At 44.2% G+C, this 20,307-nt stretch overlaps 1 protein-coding gene across 3 annotated transcripts in view; it reads left to right on the top strand.

The window, feature by feature from the left end:
* Positions 1-20,307, top strand: part of cobll1 (cordon-bleu WH2 repeat protein like 1) — a 104,394-nt gene that overhangs the window by 52,384 nt on the left and 31,703 nt on the right. Inside the window, exon 1 of one of the 3 annotated variants that reach the window (XM_033024179.1) lies at positions 3,452-3,515. The exons of 1 other annotated variant lie outside the window; for it this stretch is intronic. Coding sequence is in view for 1 of the 2 variants with exons in the window: in XM_033024177.1 (XP_032880068.1) it covers positions 16,999-17,105 (107 nt within the window). In the remaining variant the exon portion in view is untranslated. Of the gene's footprint in view, positions 1-3,451; positions 3,516-16,983; positions 17,106-20,307 lie in introns of those variants that run through there. One more of the 3 variants, XM_033024177.1, reaches the window with a different exon arrangement.

Genomic DNA, 20,307 nt, shown 5'->3' with positions numbered 1-20,307 from the left:
AAAATAGTTCCTAGTATGTAGGATGGTGTTAATGTGCGGGAATCACTGGTCGGCGTGGACTCGGTGCGTCGAAGGGCCTGTTTCTCTGCTGTATCTCTAAACAAAACTAAACTATAAACTGTGAGAGGTCAAGGTGGATTTAAACTATTTGTCTGAAGCTGATAAGGTTTACTTCGTAATAAACAGACAACTCACAAAAACGTTAGGTAGACCAACTCAAACTTTACTGATCATCGGCCGATGGAAGTGACGAGGATACTCCAGTCAAGTAAGCAACACAGACACTTGACTTTCCTCGTGTCACCACTTCAATGAACAAAGAATTGCATGATATTTTATACTGTGTTTTTGTCACTTGGTCACATTCCAAAGATGTTAGTCATGGTCAGAGATACAGTCAATACACATTACCACAGGATGCGTCTGAGCTTGTCTCTTGTCAATTAGTAGACACATTTCAAAAGCATCTTATCAGTTGGTACTTTCAAGACAAGACATTTCAAAGGCATCGGTCATTGTCTTATTATACATCACGGAGACAAGTCTGGGCTTCTCTCTTTCATTTTTTTTTCTTTTATTTAGATAGCACATTTTTAGTCAACTTGCATTGACCCCAAAGTGCTTCACATAATTACATCCACACACACAGGCAAAGATGGGTGAAGTGTCTTGCCCAATGACACAACGACAGTATGCACTCCAAGCGGGATTCGAACCAGCTACCTTCCGGTTGCCAGCCGAACACTTAGCCCATTGTGCCATCTGTCGTCCTTTGGTAGACCAATTGGTAGACGCATTTCAAAGGCATCGGTCATTGTCTCAATTCACAGCAACCTGAGGCAAGCCCGGGCTTGTCCCTCTCTCTTATCAATCCACTGAAAAAGGCCTGCTTGAGTCAAAATATAAGCTTTAGAAACATAGAAAATAGGTGCAGGAGGAGGCCATTCAGCCCTTCGAGCCAGCACCGCCATTCATTGTGATCATGGCTGATCGTCCCCAATCAATAACCCGTGCCTGCCTTCTCCCCATATCCCTTGGTTCCACTAGCCCCCAGAGCTGTATCTAACTCTCTCTTAAATCCATCCAGTAATTTGGCCTCCACTGCAGGGAATTCCATAAATTCACAACTCTGGGTGAAAACGTTTTTTCTCACCTCAGTCTTAAATGGCCTCCCCTTTATTCTAGGACTGTGGCCCCTGGTTCTGGATTCGCCCAACATTGGGAACATTTTTCCTGCATCTAGCCCGTCCAGTCCTTTTATAATTTTATATGTTCCTATAAGATATCCCCTCATCCTTCTAAACTCCAGTGAATACAAGCCTAGTCTTTTCAATCTTTCCTCATATGACAGTTCCGCCATCCCAGGGATCAATCTCGTGAACCTACGCTGCACTGCCTCAATCACAAGGATGTCCTTCCTCAAATTAGGAGACCAAAACTGTACACAATACTCCAGATGTGGTCTTACCAGAGCCCTGTACAACCTGGTCCAGGATTCCATTATATATATTTTATATATAAAATATATCCTCCTATAAAATATATATTTTATATATAAAATATATATAAAATATATAAAATATATAAAATATATCCTCCTATAAAATATATATAAAAGATGGCTCCTCCTCCTGAGGAGGAGGAGCCATCTTGGTGAACGGCTGCTAGCCAGCAGCCGTCCGTTTTAAATCCGTTTTTTTAATAGTTTTTAGTGAGTCCTGTTTTTTGTTTGTAGGGGATATGGTCTTTTTAATGTGGGGGGTAGGTATTAACTGAATTTCTAGGTCCCTACCTGGTCGGTGTGGCAGCCTTTTCTCCGGGCTGCCCGTTGACCCGTCCTCGTGGCCTACCTGCGGGCTTGGAGCGCCGTTTCCTGGCGGGAACCGCCCAGCACCTCGGCCTCGGCGGCGGCACAGCATTGGAGCGCTGGAGCGGAGCGGAGTGGAGCGGGCGATCCCTTGCCTGGGTCGCCGCGCTGGAGCGACGCGCTGGAGCTTTACCAACTTTACCAACGGGAGCCTGGGCGCTCCAAACCGGCGCGGCCTTGTCGGCTTCGGCAGCCGCGGGCTCCAACCAGGAAGCGGCCGTTCCAAGTGGCCCAGCCGCCAAAAGGACTCTCCCGACGCCGGGGCAAGACCATCCGGTGAGAACGGCCAGGAACATCGGGCCTCCGTAGAGGCAATTGCGGTGGCCTCAATAGGCATGACTTTGGGGTGAACATGGGGTGGGGACTGGACATTGTGCCTTACTCCACAGTGCTATCCACTGTGGGGGGATGATTTTTTTGTCTAATTGTAGTCCTGTAGGTCTGTGTCCAAGATGGCTGCCGTGAAGAGAGAGTGGACGCTGGCGCGAATTGGTTGCCGCTGCTCCCTCTTCACACTGTTTTTGATTTTCTGTTTTTGGATTGAATCCTGTTTTTAATTTGTGTCTCTGTGATGTCTTTATTACTTGTTATATTCCGATTATATGTTATTATGTAAGGTGTCCTTGAGATTTTGTATGAAAGGCGCCCATTAAATATAAAATTTATTATTATTATTATTATATATTTAAGAGCATCTAACCTTTTCAAAGACCCGAACCGTCACTTATTCCTTTTTTCCAGAGATGTTGAGTAACTCCAACACTTTGGGTATATTTTGTGTATTTGCAGTTTTCCTTCCTCCAAGATATGGTTTAAGTTTAGGTCTAAGTTTATTATTGTTACATGTACTGAGGTACAGTGAAAAGTTTTGTTCTGCATGCTATCCAATCTGATCAGATTATACTGTACATAAATACAATCAAGTCAAGCTCAAGTACAATAGGTAGAGCAAAGGGGAAGAAACAGAGTGCAGAATATAGTTCTCAGCATTGTAACTCATCGGCTCATAGACAAAGTCCAATGTCCGCATTGGGGTAGAGGTGAATCGGACAGTGCCCTAGCTTATGGAAGGGACTACTCAGAAGCCTGATAACAGGGGGGAAGAAGCTGATCCTGAGTCTGAGATGCTTTCAAGCATCTGTATCTTCTGCCGGAAGAAAAGAAGGAATGACCGGGGTGGGACAAGTCTTTGACTTTGATTATGTTGGCTGCTTTCCAGAGGCAGCATGAAGTGTTGATGGAATCAATGGGTTTTCTCCGGGTGCTCTAGTTTCCTCCCACACTCCAATGGCGTGCTAGTTTGTAGGCTAATTGGTTTAGTAAAATTGGCTTTGTAAATAAGAATTGAAAGTTGTCCCTAGTGTGTAGGATAGTGTTGTTGCGTGGTGATCGCGGGTCGGCGCAGACTCGGTGGTCCGAAGGGCCTGTTTCCGTGCTGTATCCCTAAACTAAACTTTTTTTAAAAAAGTGGATGTCCAACGAGAAGGAAGTACTGTTGTCAGCGTGACATCTTGATGAGGGAGGAGTTTACACAATGTGTCAGCTGGACTGGCGGCTCTGTAATCATTTCCTCTTTGCCGCTGTGCACCGAGACAGACTCAAAGCTTTAACAAAGGAGGTTCTGGTTTAAAAGTAAAGAAGCTCAAAGGTAAACATTACTAACACTTGGTTTCTTTATAAGGGCAACTTGCTAATTAAGATTGTTACTTCAGAATGTTAAAACGTTTTAAAACAAAGATAAAACTGAATTTTCTTCTATGTGCATCAATAACTTTAAGCTAGCTGGTACATTTATTAAGCAAACATCGATATATAATCGTAGCTTCTCCAGTCACTAATTGTAGTATACATTACCCTGGCCGCCCTCTCATCTCGCTGCTACCATCAGGAAGAAGGTGCAGGAGCCTGAAAACCGTGACCTCCAGGATCAAAAATAGCTTCTTCCCAACAGCCATCATGCTCTTGAACACTGCACAACAGTAACCTCAGTAACTATTAACTTCACAAGACTGTCTTTGATTGTGCGCAGGACTTTGGTTTTTGCACTTATTAAATTTGAAAAAATATTGTATATTTATCTGTGAGTATTGTGTTTACGTGTCTGTTAAGCTGCTGCATGTAAGAATTTCATTGTTCCGTTGCCGGTACATATGACAATTAAACCTTCTTGACATTGTCAGTGTAGTAATTCCGTCTTGCCTTGTGTGAAAGCTTTCACACAAAGAAAGTTTTCTATAAAGAATCTGAACTATCTGTATGTATTTATTTAAACTTCCTTTGGTGAGTTGCTGTGGGCGGGTTGGGCAGAGCAGAGGTGGTGAAGGCAGAGTTAGAACAGTTGGATTGCTAAATATGACTGAGAAAGATTTTAAATGTGCAAATAACGAGAAACTTTTTCAAAAATGTTTTTAAGGTTGCAGATGGCCTGAAATTAATTATTGTCGCTTGAAGTTGGTCTTTAGACCTGCCGTTAATTGATCTCTCAGCATTGTGCAGATTTATAAATCATTCTGCAGTGCTATTCCCTTTATCTCAACCACTATGGTGAGCTTTTAAGAAATTTAGTCGAATTCTTACGGCCAAGTGAATCATAGATATTGTTATCTTTTCAAGCCAGCTCACTTTATTTTAAGTCAATTTGGGTGTGACCGTGCTGGGTGATGTCTCTGTTCAGCGATGTATTTGCATTTTTGAGATTGCTGGATTCCCCCAAGACTGTGGGACTGTTCTGACAGGACAGCTTTGAGACTTGCTGGTTCCCTACTGAGACACAGAGTCTGTTTGTCGTGCTGCCGTTTAACAGGCAAGTATGATGTGCGGTTAAGGTAAAAAGCATTGAGATTGAAACTGTTGGACTGGTTTGGTCGTAAGCTGCACTGATTAGGAAGGAAGGGTCGTAGTTAGTGAAAGATTACATGAAAGATATGCATTGAAGTGTGTTGTTTCTCCATTTTGGTTATTGTTGAAACCAGATGGCACACCTGGCCCGTGTTGTTCACGCAGACATGAACTATATATAGAGACAGGAAATATACTATAACTGCAGAACAGGGCGGCACGGTGGTGCAGCAGTAGAGTTGCCGCCTTACAGCGCTAGAGACCATGGTTCGATCCTGACTACGTGTGTTGTCTGTACAGAGTTTGTACGTTCTCCTCCTGACCTGCATGGGTTTTCTTCGTGTGCTCCAGTTTCCTCCCACACTCCAAAGGCAAACAGGTTTGTAGGCTAATTGGCTTTGGTAAATTTGTAAATTGTCCCTAGTGTGTGTGTAGGATAGTGTTAATGTGCTGGGATCGCTGGTCAGCATGGACTCGGTGGTCCAAAGTGGCTGTTTCCACACTGTATCTCTAAACTAAACCGAACCAGAACAGTATTATTGGGCGCCACAGTAACGCAACTGTTAGAGCTGCTGCCTCACGAGGTCAGAGACACAGGTTCAACCCTGAGCCTGGCTGCTGCTTCAGCATGAGAGGCATGGATAGGGTAGACAGTCAGAACCTTTATCCCAGGATAGAAATATCAAATACTAGAAGGCATTAATGGTTCAATGGTTCTTTATTGTCACGTATGCACAGCAGAGTGAAATTATTTTGCACGACCACAAACGCAGTCGTCACAATTTGGCGCCGTTCATAATTTAAAAAAAAGCAGAAAACACACACAGTCCAAAGTCCTGATCACATGTTGGAAGTCCCAGAATGCCCGTGATCCAGGAAGCCTGCAGGCCCGTGACCCGACGTCCCTCTCCTCGCCCGACCGCCCCTGTGCCCCGGGGGGGGGCACCTCCTACAGCTGACCTTGAAGGTGCTGGAGATAATATCCCAATGAGAGGGGCAAGGTTTAAAGGAGATGTGCGGGACAAGTTTCCTGTACGGAGTTTGTACGTTCTCTCATTGGCAACGTGGGTTTTCTCCGGGTGCTCCTGTTTACCCCCAGACTCCAAAGACGTACAAGTTTGTAGGTTAATTGTAAATTGTCCCTAGTGTGTAGGGCAGTTCTAGCTTACGGGGTGATCGCTGGTCGGTGCAGACTAGGTGGGCTATAGGGCCTGTTTCCACACTCTATCTCTAAACTAAACAAAAGTAAACTAAACTAATTACAGGGTAGAAACAATGTTCTGCAGTTGCTGGTTTACAAATAAAAGTATCTTTAACATGAGCGAGTATTGATAGTCATAATGCTATTTTTAGCTTAATATCTTTGCCTATGTGCAAAATTAGCAGATTATTAAAGTATTGTAAGAGTGAATAAAACGAGAAATAAATGGCCAGTGTTAATTAATGGAGATAAGGAACTGCAGATACAAGTTTACACAAAAGGACACAAAGTGCTGGAGTAACAGCGGGTCAGGCAGCATCTCTGGAGAACGTGGATAGGTGATGTTCCTGGTCGGGACCCTTCTGACTTAATTACAGGATGTTGGTTTTTCAACAATGGTGATAACCATCTTACATGCACTTATTAAAAAAACACATTTGTATTTTGTTACTGTATCTGATTGCTATATGACTAATCCTGATATAACAAACATATATTTAATAAAAAACATATCTGCTTTTAAAAGTGCTGGAGTAACTCAGCAGGTCAGGCAGCATGTCTGGAGAACATGGATGGGTGACGTTTCTTCAGACTTCCAAACTTTCTTGAATCTGAAGAAGGGTCTCCACCCAAAACGTCACGTGTCCATGTTCTCCAGAGATGCTGCCTGACCCGTTGAGTTACTCCAGCACTTTGTGTCCTTTTGTGCATTTGCAGTTCCTTTTTGCAGTAAATTTGCATTTAGTAACTACTTGATTGCTGTATGACTAATCCTGGCATAACCTGAGTTTCCTCCAGGTGCTCCTGTTCCCTCCCACGTCCCAAAGATATACTCATTAAGCTAATTCATCCAACAGTTTTCAAGAGATCGGCGGCACAGTGGAGCAGCGGTAGAGTTTCTGCCTCGCAGCGCCAAAGAGCCGGATTCAATCCTGACTATGGGTGCTGGCTGTATAGAGTTTGCATGTACTCCCTGTGACCCCGTGGGTTTCTTCCGGGTGGTCTCCGGTTTCCTCCCACATCTCAAAGATGTGCGGGTTTGTAAGTTAATTGCCCTCTGTAAATTTCCCCTAGTGTGTAGAGAATGGATGAGAAAGTGGGATAACATGGAACTAGTGCCAACTGGTGATCGACTTCCATGTTGCATCTCTAAACTAAACTAAACTAACTTGTATGTTTAATTAAAAAAAGTACATTTGTGTTTAGTCACTGTCTGATTGCTGTAAGACTAATCCTGACATTGCATACGTTAAACTTTCGACTTTAGATAAAGCACGGAAACAGGCCCTTTAGCCCATTGAGTCTGCCTTATCCAGTGATCGTCCCGTACACTAGCACTGTCCTATACACTAGGGACATTATACAATTTGACCAAAGCCAATTAACCTACAAACCTGTATGTCTTTGGAGTGTGTGACGAAACCGGAGCACTTGGAGAAAACCCACGTGGTCACAGGGAGAACGTGCAAACTCCATACAGGCGCAGCACCCATAATCAGGGTCGAACCCGGGTCTTTGGCGCTGTGAGGCAGCAACACTACCGCTGCGCCACTGTGCCGCTATTTGTATACGTATAACAAAAGAAGGTACCATTTATATTTAGTTACTGAATCTCAGCAGGTCAGGCAGCATCTCTGGAAGACATGGAGAGGTGACATTTCAGGTCGGCACCCTTCTTCAGATCTGAGTCCGAATTTGAATAAGTTTCTTCCTTGAGTCTGAAGAAGAATCCCGACCCGAAACGTCACCCATCCTTGTTCTCCAGAGGTGCTGCTTGACCCGCTGAGTTATTCTAGCACTTTTATGCCCTTTTGTGTAAACCAGCATCTGCAGCACCTTGTTTCTACATAGTTATTGTAGCTGATCTGCTACTGCATGATGTGCATACTACATGCTAAAGCTAATCAATATGTGATTAAAACATGTTTGAAGGACCATGTCATGTCTTGCTTGTGGCAGTTAATGTCATTTACTTGGTTGTCCGCATTTGTATCCTTTAAGCATTTGAAAATGTCATGGGCACAAACTATTGACGTTACATATAAACGAGGTATGTACAAATGGGTTTTCACTCAAAGGGTGGTGGGTGTATGGAACGAGCTGCCAGAGGAGGTTGTTGAGGCAGGTACTATCACAATGTTTAAAGAACTTTTGCACAAATACATGAAATGGATAGGTTTAGAGGGATATGGACCAAATGCAGGCAGGTGGGACTAGTGTAGATGGGGCACATTGGTTGATGTGGGCAAGTTGGGCCGAAGGACCTGTTTCCACGCTGTCTGACTCTGACTCCATGGCTACACTGAAGGTGACGTTTATACTTGCAGGCAATCAGTGTGATAATTGTGTTTTATTTTTTGAACATAGCGAAGACATTTCTCAAGTGAAAACCTTTCCCACTTTATGTTTTGTGTTTTAGTCCAGATGATTTACGAGGATGTTGCCAGGACTCGAGGACTGCAAATCAACTATTGCATCAAATGTAAATTAATTTTCAGTCTCACATATCAATAGGCAAAACATAGCATTAATTTACATGAAGGTGAAAGATCCATTATGAGGGTGTAAAACAAGAGGATGTTTTTCTCCGAAGTTCCTGTCAACGTCTTCGGCTAAAGAGTCCGTGACACGCAAGCACAATGTTGCAAGTAGGGGAAGTACTGGGAGAAAAGGGCTGATATTTAGATGTGAGAGAGAGCGAGAGTGTCTGAAGAAGGGTCCTGACCCAAAACGTCACCTAGCCATGTTCTCCAGAGATGCTGCCTGCCCCGCTGAGTTACTCAAGCATTTTGTCTTTTTTTGTAAACCAGCATCAGCGGCTCTTTGTTTCTATATTCCACACGCTACTTCATTCCGTCCTTTTCACTGGATCAGCACAAAGCAAGCTGCCATTGATCGGTTTATTTAATAAATAATTTAATAAATAATCTATAATTATGAAGTTTGAAAGAAAAATATCACCGTGGCTTTTATTCAAAACAAAAGCTTTCTTTGTTCTCAATGAAGTCCAGAATATCCGAATGCTCCAGCATAAATTTCCACTGCCTTTATTTAAAACTATAAATAAACAGATGAGATGCAAGGGGGTGGCAGATGAAATATTCTAACTAATGATTAGTTGAGCGAGATAGAGAGAGGGGGAGAGAGAGAGAGTGAGTGTGTGTCTGAAGAAAGGTCCCGACCCAAAATGTCACCTATCCATGTTTTCCAGAGATGCTGCCTGACCCGCTGAGTTACTCCAGTACTCTGAAAGCTGGAAAAGAGAGGTGGGGGCGGGACAAAGCCTGGCAAGTGATAGGTGGATAGTCACAAAATGCTGGAGTAACTCAGTGGGTCAGGCAGCACCTCTGGAGAAAAAGAATAGGGTCGGAACCCTTCTTCAGTCCACCAGTCTGAACAAGGGTTCCGACGCAAAACGTCACCCGTTCGTTTTCTCCAGAGATGCTGCCTGACCCACTGAGCTTTTTGTATCTATCTTCAGAATAAACCAGTATCTACAGATTCTTCCTACACAAGGGATAGGTGGATACAGGTGAGGGGGAAGGGTGATTGGCAGATGGGTGGAATAAGTGGACAAAGGCTGGAGGTGAAAAGTAGACAAATGGGTGTCAGATAAGGAGAGGAGGAGTGAAATGTAAAGCCGGAGGGAGGGATATCGGTGGAAGGGGACAGAGGGTGGAAGGGGGGGGTGGGCGGAGATAGTGGGAGAACTGGCTGTGTCTAGGTGGGGCTCAGGGTAGAGAAGGGTGGGGGGGTGTGGTTGCTGAGTATGCAACTGTAGTAAGAATGAACAGGATAACACAATCAGCCATATTTTGTGGGAAGTGCAGATATTCTCTTACATCGGAGTCAGGGTGTCCAGACTGTCTGCGTAGAAACATGTAAACATAGAGCTTCTGAACTGGCTAACTGATGTTCACAGGCTGTTGAATTTAGTTTAGTTTATTTATTGTTACGTGTACCGAGGTACAGTGAAAAGCTTTTGTTGCATGCCATCCAGTCAGCAGAAAGACTATACATGATTACAGTCAAGCCATTCACAGCATTCAGATACGTGATAGAGGGAATAACATGAATAGAATGGTTAAAATAAGAAATGTTGCAGCAGGAGTAGAGATTTAAAAGAGTGGAGCGGTTATCAATCGGCTTCTACAATCATACCGTCGCATTGCTGAACTCGGAGTCCCGCCGATAGATTCCTCCGGTCCCTCCGTCCCCATTGTTAATTATTCTGTATTTTTTATTATTCTGTATCCTCTTTTTTTTTTTTAATTTCTATATTGCACTACTACGGACTGACGCAAAACTGCATTTCGTTGTACCCATACTCAGTATTTGTGCAATGACATTAAAGTTGAATTGAATTGAATTGAATTGAATTATAATGCATCATTGCTGATCCACTTTTATGACCAGCACACAAAGAGTCGCCTGGGTTGGGCGCCATCTTGGAATTAAATTGGAAGTAATCCCAGTTAAAATGTTATCCCACTTTCTCATCCACTCCCTACACACTAGTCCAATGACGTCAATGGGGTAGAGGTGAATCAGACTGTACCCAAGCTTATGGAAGGCCATTCACAAATCCAACAACAGAGGGGAAGAAGCTGTTCTGTTTCACCAGGTTCAGAAACAGCCGCTTGCCCATGGCCACTACCTCACTGAACCCTCCCCCCACAAGCTAACGACGTACTCCCTCACAATCTTCTGACCTACCACACCGTCATTTTTTGAAACTTTCACGTCTAAATTCATTGATGGAATAGAGTTGCAGAGCTGTGCAGCACCAAAACAAGTCGTTTTTTTTTTAACGCAGTGGATGGTAGGTAGCTGGAATGTGCTGCCAGGGGTGATGGTGGAGGCAGATACAACAGGGGCTTTTAAGTGGGTTAAAATCCCTCTGATATGCCACTGTTGTATCTACATCCACCCTACACCCATAACAGCATTAATGTACAGAGACGGATCTTGGGGTCCAAGTCCATAACTCCCTGAAAGTGGTAACACAAGTAGACAGAGTGTGGTGAAGAAGGCAGATGATATGGTTACTTTCATTGGTCTGGGCATTGAGTATAAGAGTCAGGAAGTGATGCTACAGCATAGATAGGTGCATGGATATACAGAGAATGGAGGGGTATGGACATGGGTGCAGTTTAAAGTACAAAATCTATTACATATATTTCACAGACTACTGTGAATTGGTGCTATTTAAAATATATCATGTTGAATTCATGAACAGTTTTGTTTTAAGTTTTAATTTAAACTTGTTATTTTCTCAAGTGACGTTGAACACACAATAAACAGTATACATGGCAGAAGCAGTCCACGGAAGTTCTCCATCTGCCTCAGATCTGTACACTATTTATAAATGCTTGTGGGATTTGACATGTTGCTACTGGTCTTCCCACCAGCTTTGGCAATCCAGCTGCTTCAAGCTGAGTAATAATGAATGTTTGAATGAATTTCTGTAGAAACTAAATACCCCTCACCCCTCCCAACAATCCGTCTGAAGAAAGGTCCCGATCTGAAATGTTGCCTGTCCATGTTTTCAGTCTGCACTTTGTGTCTATCTTTGGTTTCAACCAGCATCTGCAGTTCCGTTTTATTACATTTGGAGAATTCAATGTTTATACCGTTAGGTTGTAAGCCAACCAAGTGGGATTTGAGGTGCTGTTCCTCCAGCTTGTGTGTGGCCTCACTCTGACAGTGGAGGAGGCCCAGGACAGAAAGGTCAGTGTGGGAATGGGAAGGGGAGGTAAAATGGTTAGCAACCAGGAGATCCCATAGGCCTAGGCAGACCAACTGAGACAGAAAGAAAGGTCATGATTTTGTTCATCTCCATCGGATCACTCTCGATTAATTTATAATACTCCCTTTGTTATTAGACAATGGCCGACTTTAACTAAGATTTAAGTTTGACTTGTTCCAGATTAATGGCATGAACAAGCAATGTTCCCACTGCGGGACATGTCCTGACTTGGTATGAAAGTCGTTGATCCAGTTATTGATGTGTAAGCCTGCACAGCTCACTGTATCAATCGGTCTGTTGCCAATTGGCCCCAGTTGAAAAGGAGGTTAATTTGTTGCATTGTGAAACACTAACAACATTTCAGAGCTTTTTCTTTTAACTCCTCAAAGTTTGATAAAGTCGATGTGCATTGTTGATTTTAGTTCATTACGACTTCATAATCACACAAGCAAAATTCAGTGCAAAGCCATGCTTAATTAGTTCTGGTGCTACAGGACAATTTGCATCAGTTGCTAGAAATTGAGGGTGACTGTGTGGGTTTTCTCCAGGTCCTCCCACATCCCAAAGACTTGTGGGTTTGTAGGTTAATTGGCGCTCTGTAAATTGCACCTAGTGTGTAGGGAGTAGATGAGAACGTTGGATCACATAGAACTAGTGTGAATGGGTGATTGAAGGTCGGTGTGGACTTGTGAGGCTAAAGGGCCGGTTTCCATGCTGTATCTTGAAAGAAACAATAGAAAGGACAGAAAGATTCAGAAGCTTTAAATGGGTGTAATGCCATTAATAATTTTTACCCTTTAATTATTGAAGCTGTTGGTATTTTGTAACTAATGACATTTCCTGTCTGCAGAAAAAACAATTTATAGGGAGGCGTTAATCGCCAACCAGTGATCCCTGTACACTAGCACTACCCTACACACGAGGGACAATTTACAAGCTTTACCAGATCCAATTAATCCACAAACCCGTATGTTTTTGGAGTGTGGGAGGAAACCGGAGCACCCGGGGAAGACCCACGTGGACACGGGAAGAACGTAGTAACTCCGTACGGACAGCACCTGAGATCAAGATTGAACCTGGGTCTCTGGCGCTGTGGGACAGCAAGTCCACCGCTGTGCCGCTGTGCCTGTTCCTGACAAGGTTCTGACATTAGGCACTTCAAGGAATCCAGAGGCCGAGAAAGGCATCGGAGAAAAAAACCCACGACTTGTGCTTTGGGACCTGTTGCAGTACAAACAGGAAAGATGCAGAGAAGATTTACAGGGATATTGCGAGGACTCGAGGGCCTGAGCAATCGGGAGAGGTTGGGCAGGCTAGGATTCTTTTCCTTGGAGTGCAGGAGGTTGAGGGTGATATTATAGAGGTGTATAAAACCATGAGGGGGATTGATAGGGTAAATGCATGGAGTCCATTTATCCCAGGGGCAAATTTTATCGGAGAGGTGCGGGGCAAGTTTTTTTCACATAAAGAATAGCCTGAAACGCTCTGCCAGGGGTGGTGATGGAGGCAGATACAATAGTGATGTTTAAGAGGCTTTTAGGTAGACACATGGATATGCAGGGAATGGAGGGATATGGATCAGGTGTCGGCAGATGAGATTTTACTTTGGCATTGCGTTTGGGACAAACTATATGGGCCAGAGTGCCTGTTACTGTCATCGTGTCATACAGTTCTTTGGCCCAACTTGCCCATACTGACCAACATGCCCAACCTACACTAATCCCATCTGCCTGCGTTTGGCCCATATCCCGCTAAATCTATCCTATCCATGTACTTGTCCAAATACCTCTTAAACATTACAATAGTTCCTGCCTCAACGACCTACCTCCCCTGTACTGTTCTATACTCTACCTTCTGGTCCAAAAAATTAAGATTGCAGAAGTCAAGGAAGTCGAGGATGAATGCTGATTGTGTTATATTCTATTTTTAATACTTCATTGATCTGCTTCCATGAGAGGGAGATTTGTCACGACAATGTTCGGAGTTGAATTGATTGCCGTTTGGCGTTCTGTAATGGGCTATTATTTTCCCTCTTAGGGAAAAGGGTGTAAAATTGTAATTCCAGAATCTTTGTTTTCCATGCAAAATAGGATAACTTAAAAATACTTGTGTAAGCTGTAAGGACAGGTATAAGGGACAGTTTCTTCTCAGCTGTATCAGGCAACTGGACTACCCTGCCAACTACTAGAGAACCTCCCATCCTGACCTACCATCTACTTCACGTTATTCCCTATATCATGTATCTGTTACAGTGGGTGGCTTAATGCTAATCATGTATTGTCTTTCCACTGAGTGGTTAGCACGCAACAAAAGGTGTACATCGGAACACAGGACCATAAACTAAACTCAAACTTTAGAAATGCTCAGATGTGGAGGTGCTGAATGGCACACTGACTTGTTCGTTCAACTGCTTACCTTCCTCGCACGCACACATCCGTGTACAGATGTACCACTGGTTTTCTGGGAACTGGTGGTTTGGCACCTCCTCTAATCGGGACAATATTAGGAGAGGGCACTTGAAATCACCCCCGGAAGCCCCCCCAAAAATATGACGCCTAGTCTGGGTGAGGGCGGCCAATCTCGACCTCATTGAGACTTCCATGGCCGATCGGTGGGTTGAATTTGCCACCCTGAGGCAGGTGATCTGGAACTGTGGCCCGGCCAGAGCTGGAAGATTCGTTCCCATAGCTGACTTCCGAGGCCAACTTGGTGGGTTGCGTTCTCGGCCCCTCGGCAGCCTAGGTGCACCGTTCCGGTACCGTTGGACTCCTTCATCAGCAGGTAGTTGAGGCAGGTACTATAACAAAGACACTGGACAGGTACATGGATTGGAAAGATTTTGAAAGATATGGATCAACAGTGGGTGGATGAGGCTAATGTAGATGAGACATCCTGGTTGACATGGGCAAGTTGGGCAGAAGGGCCTTTTTCTGTGCTGTTGAGGCAAACACAGGCAAATGCTACTAACCTAGATGGGGCATTTTGGTTGGCATGGACAAACTGGGCCAAAGGGACTGCTGCATAGATGGGAACATTCATAACATCGCTAATTATAACAAGCATTCCCAGTGGTAAAGTCAACAAATGAATAAAAAGTATGTGGGAAATTCCTCCTTTCCTGTCCTTGCGTACTGGTTCTAACAATTTGTATAAGAAATGACCTTGCGACTTTTTAGAGCTCTGAATATTAGCTGTTCCGATGCCCAGTGGAATTATGTTGTGATTGCATGTGCATATGGGAGTTTCAAACAATGTCTTTCCAGAAAGGAACAATCCAATGTCATGACTAAGACATTGCCATGTGCTGGAGTAATATTTCTTGGTTTAACTCATGCTATTCGCAGAGGTTGCAATGCCCAGTATGTATGGGAGTACATAATGCTCTCTTTGTTTTGACATGCATATAATAGTCTTCAGTTATGGTTATGAATATGAATAATCACACTGTTTCCGTGCCTACATTCCAGATGCCTCACACTGGCAATACTTTGAAATCACATGGCCAACTCAAAGGATATATTTAAAAAAAAGTAATATTACAAGTAATCATAACTTGATAATGCCAGGTAGTTGGCAAAACACTCAATAAGAACATAAAACAGTGCAGTACAGAAACAGCCGGTGATAGGATGGTTCAGTCGTCTGATAAGAGCTGGAAAAAAACTGTTCCTGAATCTGGAGGTGTGTATTTTACCTCTTCTGTACCTCTTGCCTGATGGGAGAGGGGAGATGAGGAAGTGACTGGGATGAGACTTGTCATTGATGGCCATGATGCCTTGCCGGGGCAGCGTGAAGTGTAGATCATCTTCCTCTGTGCGGAGATACCTCTGTGTTTATTTGCTAATTATTCCAAAGACGTGCAGGATTGTAGGTTGATTGGCTTCTGTAAATTGCCCCTAGTGTGGGATGCAAACTGGGATAACATAGAACTAGTGATTGATGGTTGGTATTGACTCAGTGGGCCAAAGGGCCTATTTCCATGTTGTATTTCTAAACTCTTACAAAAGAATTACCTTCTGCTTTGTATAAAGGTTAAAGCAATCTGAGTGCTGTAAAAATGCAGTGATGATTCCCACAAGGGGCAGCACAGTGGTGAGCAGTAGATTTGCTGCCTCACAACGCCAGAGTCCCGGGTTCAATCCTAACTACGGGTGCTGTCATTATGGAGTTTTTTATGTTCTCCTTGTGACTGCATGGATTTTTTCCTGGGTGGTCCAGTTTCCTTCCACACTCTAAAGACGTACAGGTTTGTAGGCTAATGGACTTCGGTGTGTTGTAAATTGTCCCTAACGTGTACGATAATGCTAGTGTATGGGGTGATCGCTGGTAGGCGCAAACTCTGTGTGCCGAAGGGATAGTTTCCGTGCTGTATCTTTAAAGTCTAAACATGGCTTCAAGGAAAGAGAGGGTGTTTCAAGGTCAATTTATTGTCACATGTACCAATTAAGGTGCAGTGCAATTTGAGTTCTTGTTCTTGTGATGGAAGGCATGCCTTGCCTTGCAACACTAATAATACCAATTGTGCATCAAAGGGTGGCTTGTAGACCATTTGATAACATCTGGCAAGGCAAAAGATAATACTTTAATAGATATGAAAATAATACTGATTTTAGCTTTCCTCACTGATTGGATGTGGGGTTTGTTTGTTTGAAGTTCTGTGGAATTTTCTATATTGCTATCCTGGTGCAAAGGTTGAGATTGCAACTTACCGTGCCTAATTTTCAGTAGCATTTCCTGTAACCATTGAAGCGATGTGCCTTTTATCGTCGGGAAGAAGGCACAGGAGCCTGAAAACCATGACCACCTGGTTCAGGAACAGCTTCTTCCCAACAACCATCAGGCTGATATCAGCCTATCAATAACTAGAGAGCAGTCCTGAGCTACTATCTACCTCATTGGAAGTCCTCGGACTATCTTTAATCGGACTTTACTTAACTTTATCTTGCACTAAACATTATTCCTTTTATCACGCATCTGCACACTGTGGGCGGCTCGAATGGTATCATGTGTTGTCTTTCCGCTCACTGATTCGCACGCTTTTCACTCAGTGCACATGACAATAAGCTTAACTAAACTAAAGTTCTTGAAAACTGCACATTAGCCTCAGCTATTTTCATATTTTTTGAATTGTTTATTATGTATTACCTATGTGTGTTGTGTTTAGGGGCCTGTTAAGCTGATGCAAGTAAGATCCCCTCACTCAGTCGTGTTGTTGGGTCGAGTGCAGTATTGAGTGGGATGAGATAAAGTCATACAGCATGGAAACGGGCTCTTCGGCCCAACTTGTCCATGTCAACCAAGATGTCCCATCTAAACTAGTCCCGTTTGGCCCAAGGTTATTGGATGTGGAGTGAACTCCCAGCAAATACAAGCAGAGGTCTCTACAATGTACATTGTGTCAACCCTTCCACCTCGAAGCTCAATAGTTCTTTGTTATCACATGTACCGAAGTATAGTGAAAATCCTACTTACTGCATCTTTACAGGCCCATTAACAAAATAACACACAAATAAATAATCAACAGTACAATAAATTAATATTCAGTAATACCAGGTAACCACATTTCTGAAAGTCGATAGAGAGGTAAAGAAAGTATGCTTGTTTTCATTGTTCTGGCCATTCAGTAGTAGAGTCAGGAAGTCGTAATGCAGCTTTAGAATTGAATTGAATTGAATACTTTATTGTCACATGTGACAAATCACAGTGCGATTCTTTGCTTTCATGCCTTACCAAGGTCTGCGAATGGTCACCCATAAAGGGCGCTTACAAAGTTACAAATCTTCCCCCCCCACGCCGGTTCCTCCTTTGTTCCTTCCCTTGGCAGTGACGTCCACACTCCACGTGTCAGGCCTCGTCCATCGGTTGGCGCCATCATCAGCCGCCACACCGACCCCTCCACTGTCGCTACCGAGTCCTCTCCGGACGCCTCTGTAGCACCGACCCAGGCCCTAGCCGCGGCCTAAGACTTTGGGTCAAAGAAAACAGAACAAAACAAAACTTCCCCCGCACATCTTCTTTAATGTTTATCCCTCTCACCTTAAAGCTAAGTCCTCTAGTTCCTGACATTTCCACCCTAGAGAAAAGGTTCTATGCCTCTCATAATTTTATAAACTTCTATCAAGTCTCTCCGCAACCTCCAACGTTCCAGAGAAAACAACCCAAGTCTGTCCAATTTCTCCTTATAACTAATACCCCCTAATCCAGGCATTTGGAGGGGGTTTCAGATTTGCCAACAGTGCACCATACATTGTTTTACAATAAACATGGGGTTTAATTTGTGGATGAAGCATAGAGGCATAGAGGCATAGACTCATACAGTCATAGAGGCATAGACTCATACAGTCATAGAGACATAGACTCATAGTCATAGAGTCATTCAGTGACGTTTTGGGTGGAACCTTTCTGACTGATCAATGTGAAGAAGGGTCTCGACCTAAAAGGTCGCCCATCTATAGAGTCGTGCAACACAGAAACAGGGCATTGAGCCCAACTTATCCATTCCAACCAAGATGCCCCTTCTGCACTGGTCCCACATGCTCGTATTTGGCCCATGTCCCTCTAAACCTTTCCCATCCATGTACATGTTCCAATGTCTTTTAAATGCTGTTATGGTACCTGCCTCAACTGCTTCCTGTGGCAGCTCGTTCCACATACCTGCCACCCTCCATGTGAAAGGGAGTGAGGCATATTTTGGCTGTAGCAGGTTTGGAGGCCAGGATCACAGTGAGTAGGCATCCAGTTTAGTTTAGTCTTGTTACATGTGCCGAGGTACAGTGAAAAGCTTTTGTTCATGTGCTGCCAAGTCAAACAAAAGACTATACAGTGATTGCAACCAAGCCGTCCACTGTGTACAGTTACAGGATAAGGAGCACAACACTTAGTGCAAAGCAAAGTGCAATGAAAGATAGATCAAAGCTCTCCAGTGAGGTGGGTGGGAGGTCAGGACCACACTCTAGCTGATGAGAGGACAGTTCACTTGGCTGAATCCATGGGTTTGTTGAAACCATGCCTACCTATCTCTGGCAAATCCTTTTTAAGATCCTTTCCAGCCGGCTTTGATTATCCGATTATTCCGATCTCACCTGGTCTACTCCGGTTACTAAATAAGGAAGGTAAGCTGCACAAAGAACCACCTGGGAATATGTTGTTGTGGCACACACACAAACCTTTGCTCGCAAAAGGACAATGTTAGGTGCCGAATATACCTGGAACTGAACAGTTCGTGAAAGATAAGGAGCTGCAGGAAGCTGGAAAGGCAACTGCATTGACAAAGCTGTATTAAACGCAGTGGCGCAGCTGGTAGAGCTGCTGCCTCATGGCGCCAGAGGCTCGGGTTCGATCCTGACCTCAGGTGCTGTCTATGTGGAGTTGGCACCTTCTCACTGTGACCACCGGTTTCCTCCCACATCCCAAAGCCTCTGTAAATTACCCCCAATGTATACGATGTGTGGGATAACATAGATCCTAGTACGAAAGGGTGGTTGGTGGTCGGCGTGGACTTGGTGGGCTGAAGGGTGCATACTGTATCTCTACACTAAACTAATCTGAATATATCTGAAGACACACGGAACTGCAGATGCTGGCTTTACAAAAAAAGACAAAGAGTAACTCAGTGGGTCAGGCAGCATCTCTGGAGAACATGGATAGGTAATGTTTCCGGTCGGGATCCTTCTTCAGACTGATTGTGGGGAGGGGAGAGAAAGCTGGAAGAGACGAAGGGCAGGACAAAGCCTGGGTAGTGTTGGGTGGATACAGTTGAGCAAACCTTTAGGATGTGTTGAGAAGTTCTGGTGATGACACTTCAAACCCTGGTCTCTGGCGCTGTGAGGCAGCAGTTCTACCAATGACCATTTTGTTCTGGAATCCATTTTGTTCCTGAAAGGCTTTGAGTGGATTAGGACAGCAAAGGGCATGTTGACTGCTGTGGGATTTGTGCCGGGGGCATTCCATATGAGCCTCTGATGGAATGATGCAAGGACTGCTGGTCCTTGGCTGGCCTCTGGTTGTCCCATTGCCCGGGTCAGGGTAAGCCAAGTGTTTGCGTCTGGTTCCCATCATTATCCACACCTTCAGTCTGGATTCGGCCACTTCTTTGAAGGGTAGAGCTGTTGTGTGGAGTTTGCAGGTTTTCTCTGTGACCGCGTGGGTTTTCTCTGAGTGCTTTGGTTTCCTCCCACACTGCAAAGACATACAAGTTTGTAGGTTCATTGTAATTTGTAAATTGCCACTAGTGTGTAGGATACTACCCGTTGGATTGCAACATTGTCGTGGTCGGGGAGCTTATGTGTCTCAGTGACCCCTAGAGCTATGCCAGCGGGAGATTCGTCTCCTGTTAGGGTCTCCCATGCTAGAGAGGTCGAAGGGTAGAGGCGAGACAAAGAGCAATCCACTGGTCCTCCAGGTTGGGGGTTGAGCACAGGGTTAACAACCCTGTCTCGTAAAACAAATATGTTACGGAAACAGCAACTGAAGGAATCAACACTACTGGGTGCGATGGACTTCCAGGGCTATCGACAGATGCTAGGAACCAGACAGCATCCCAAGAATAGCCCTGCACTGGACACCGGAAGGGAAAAGGAAAACAGTGGACCTGACCTGGGGTAGTGTCCAGAAGCTAGCCCAGAACAGACAGAAGTGGATGATCTTCGTTGC

Source organism: Amblyraja radiata, chromosome 7 (genome assembly GCF_010909765.2).
Source record: "Amblyraja radiata isolate CabotCenter1 chromosome 7, sAmbRad1.1.pri, whole genome shotgun sequence".
Taxonomy (NCBI): Eukaryota; Metazoa; Chordata; class Chondrichthyes; order Rajiformes; family Rajidae; genus Amblyraja; species Amblyraja radiata.
The sequence above is the reverse complement of the archived record's forward strand: the minus strand, read 5'-3'. Positions and strand labels throughout refer to the sequence as shown.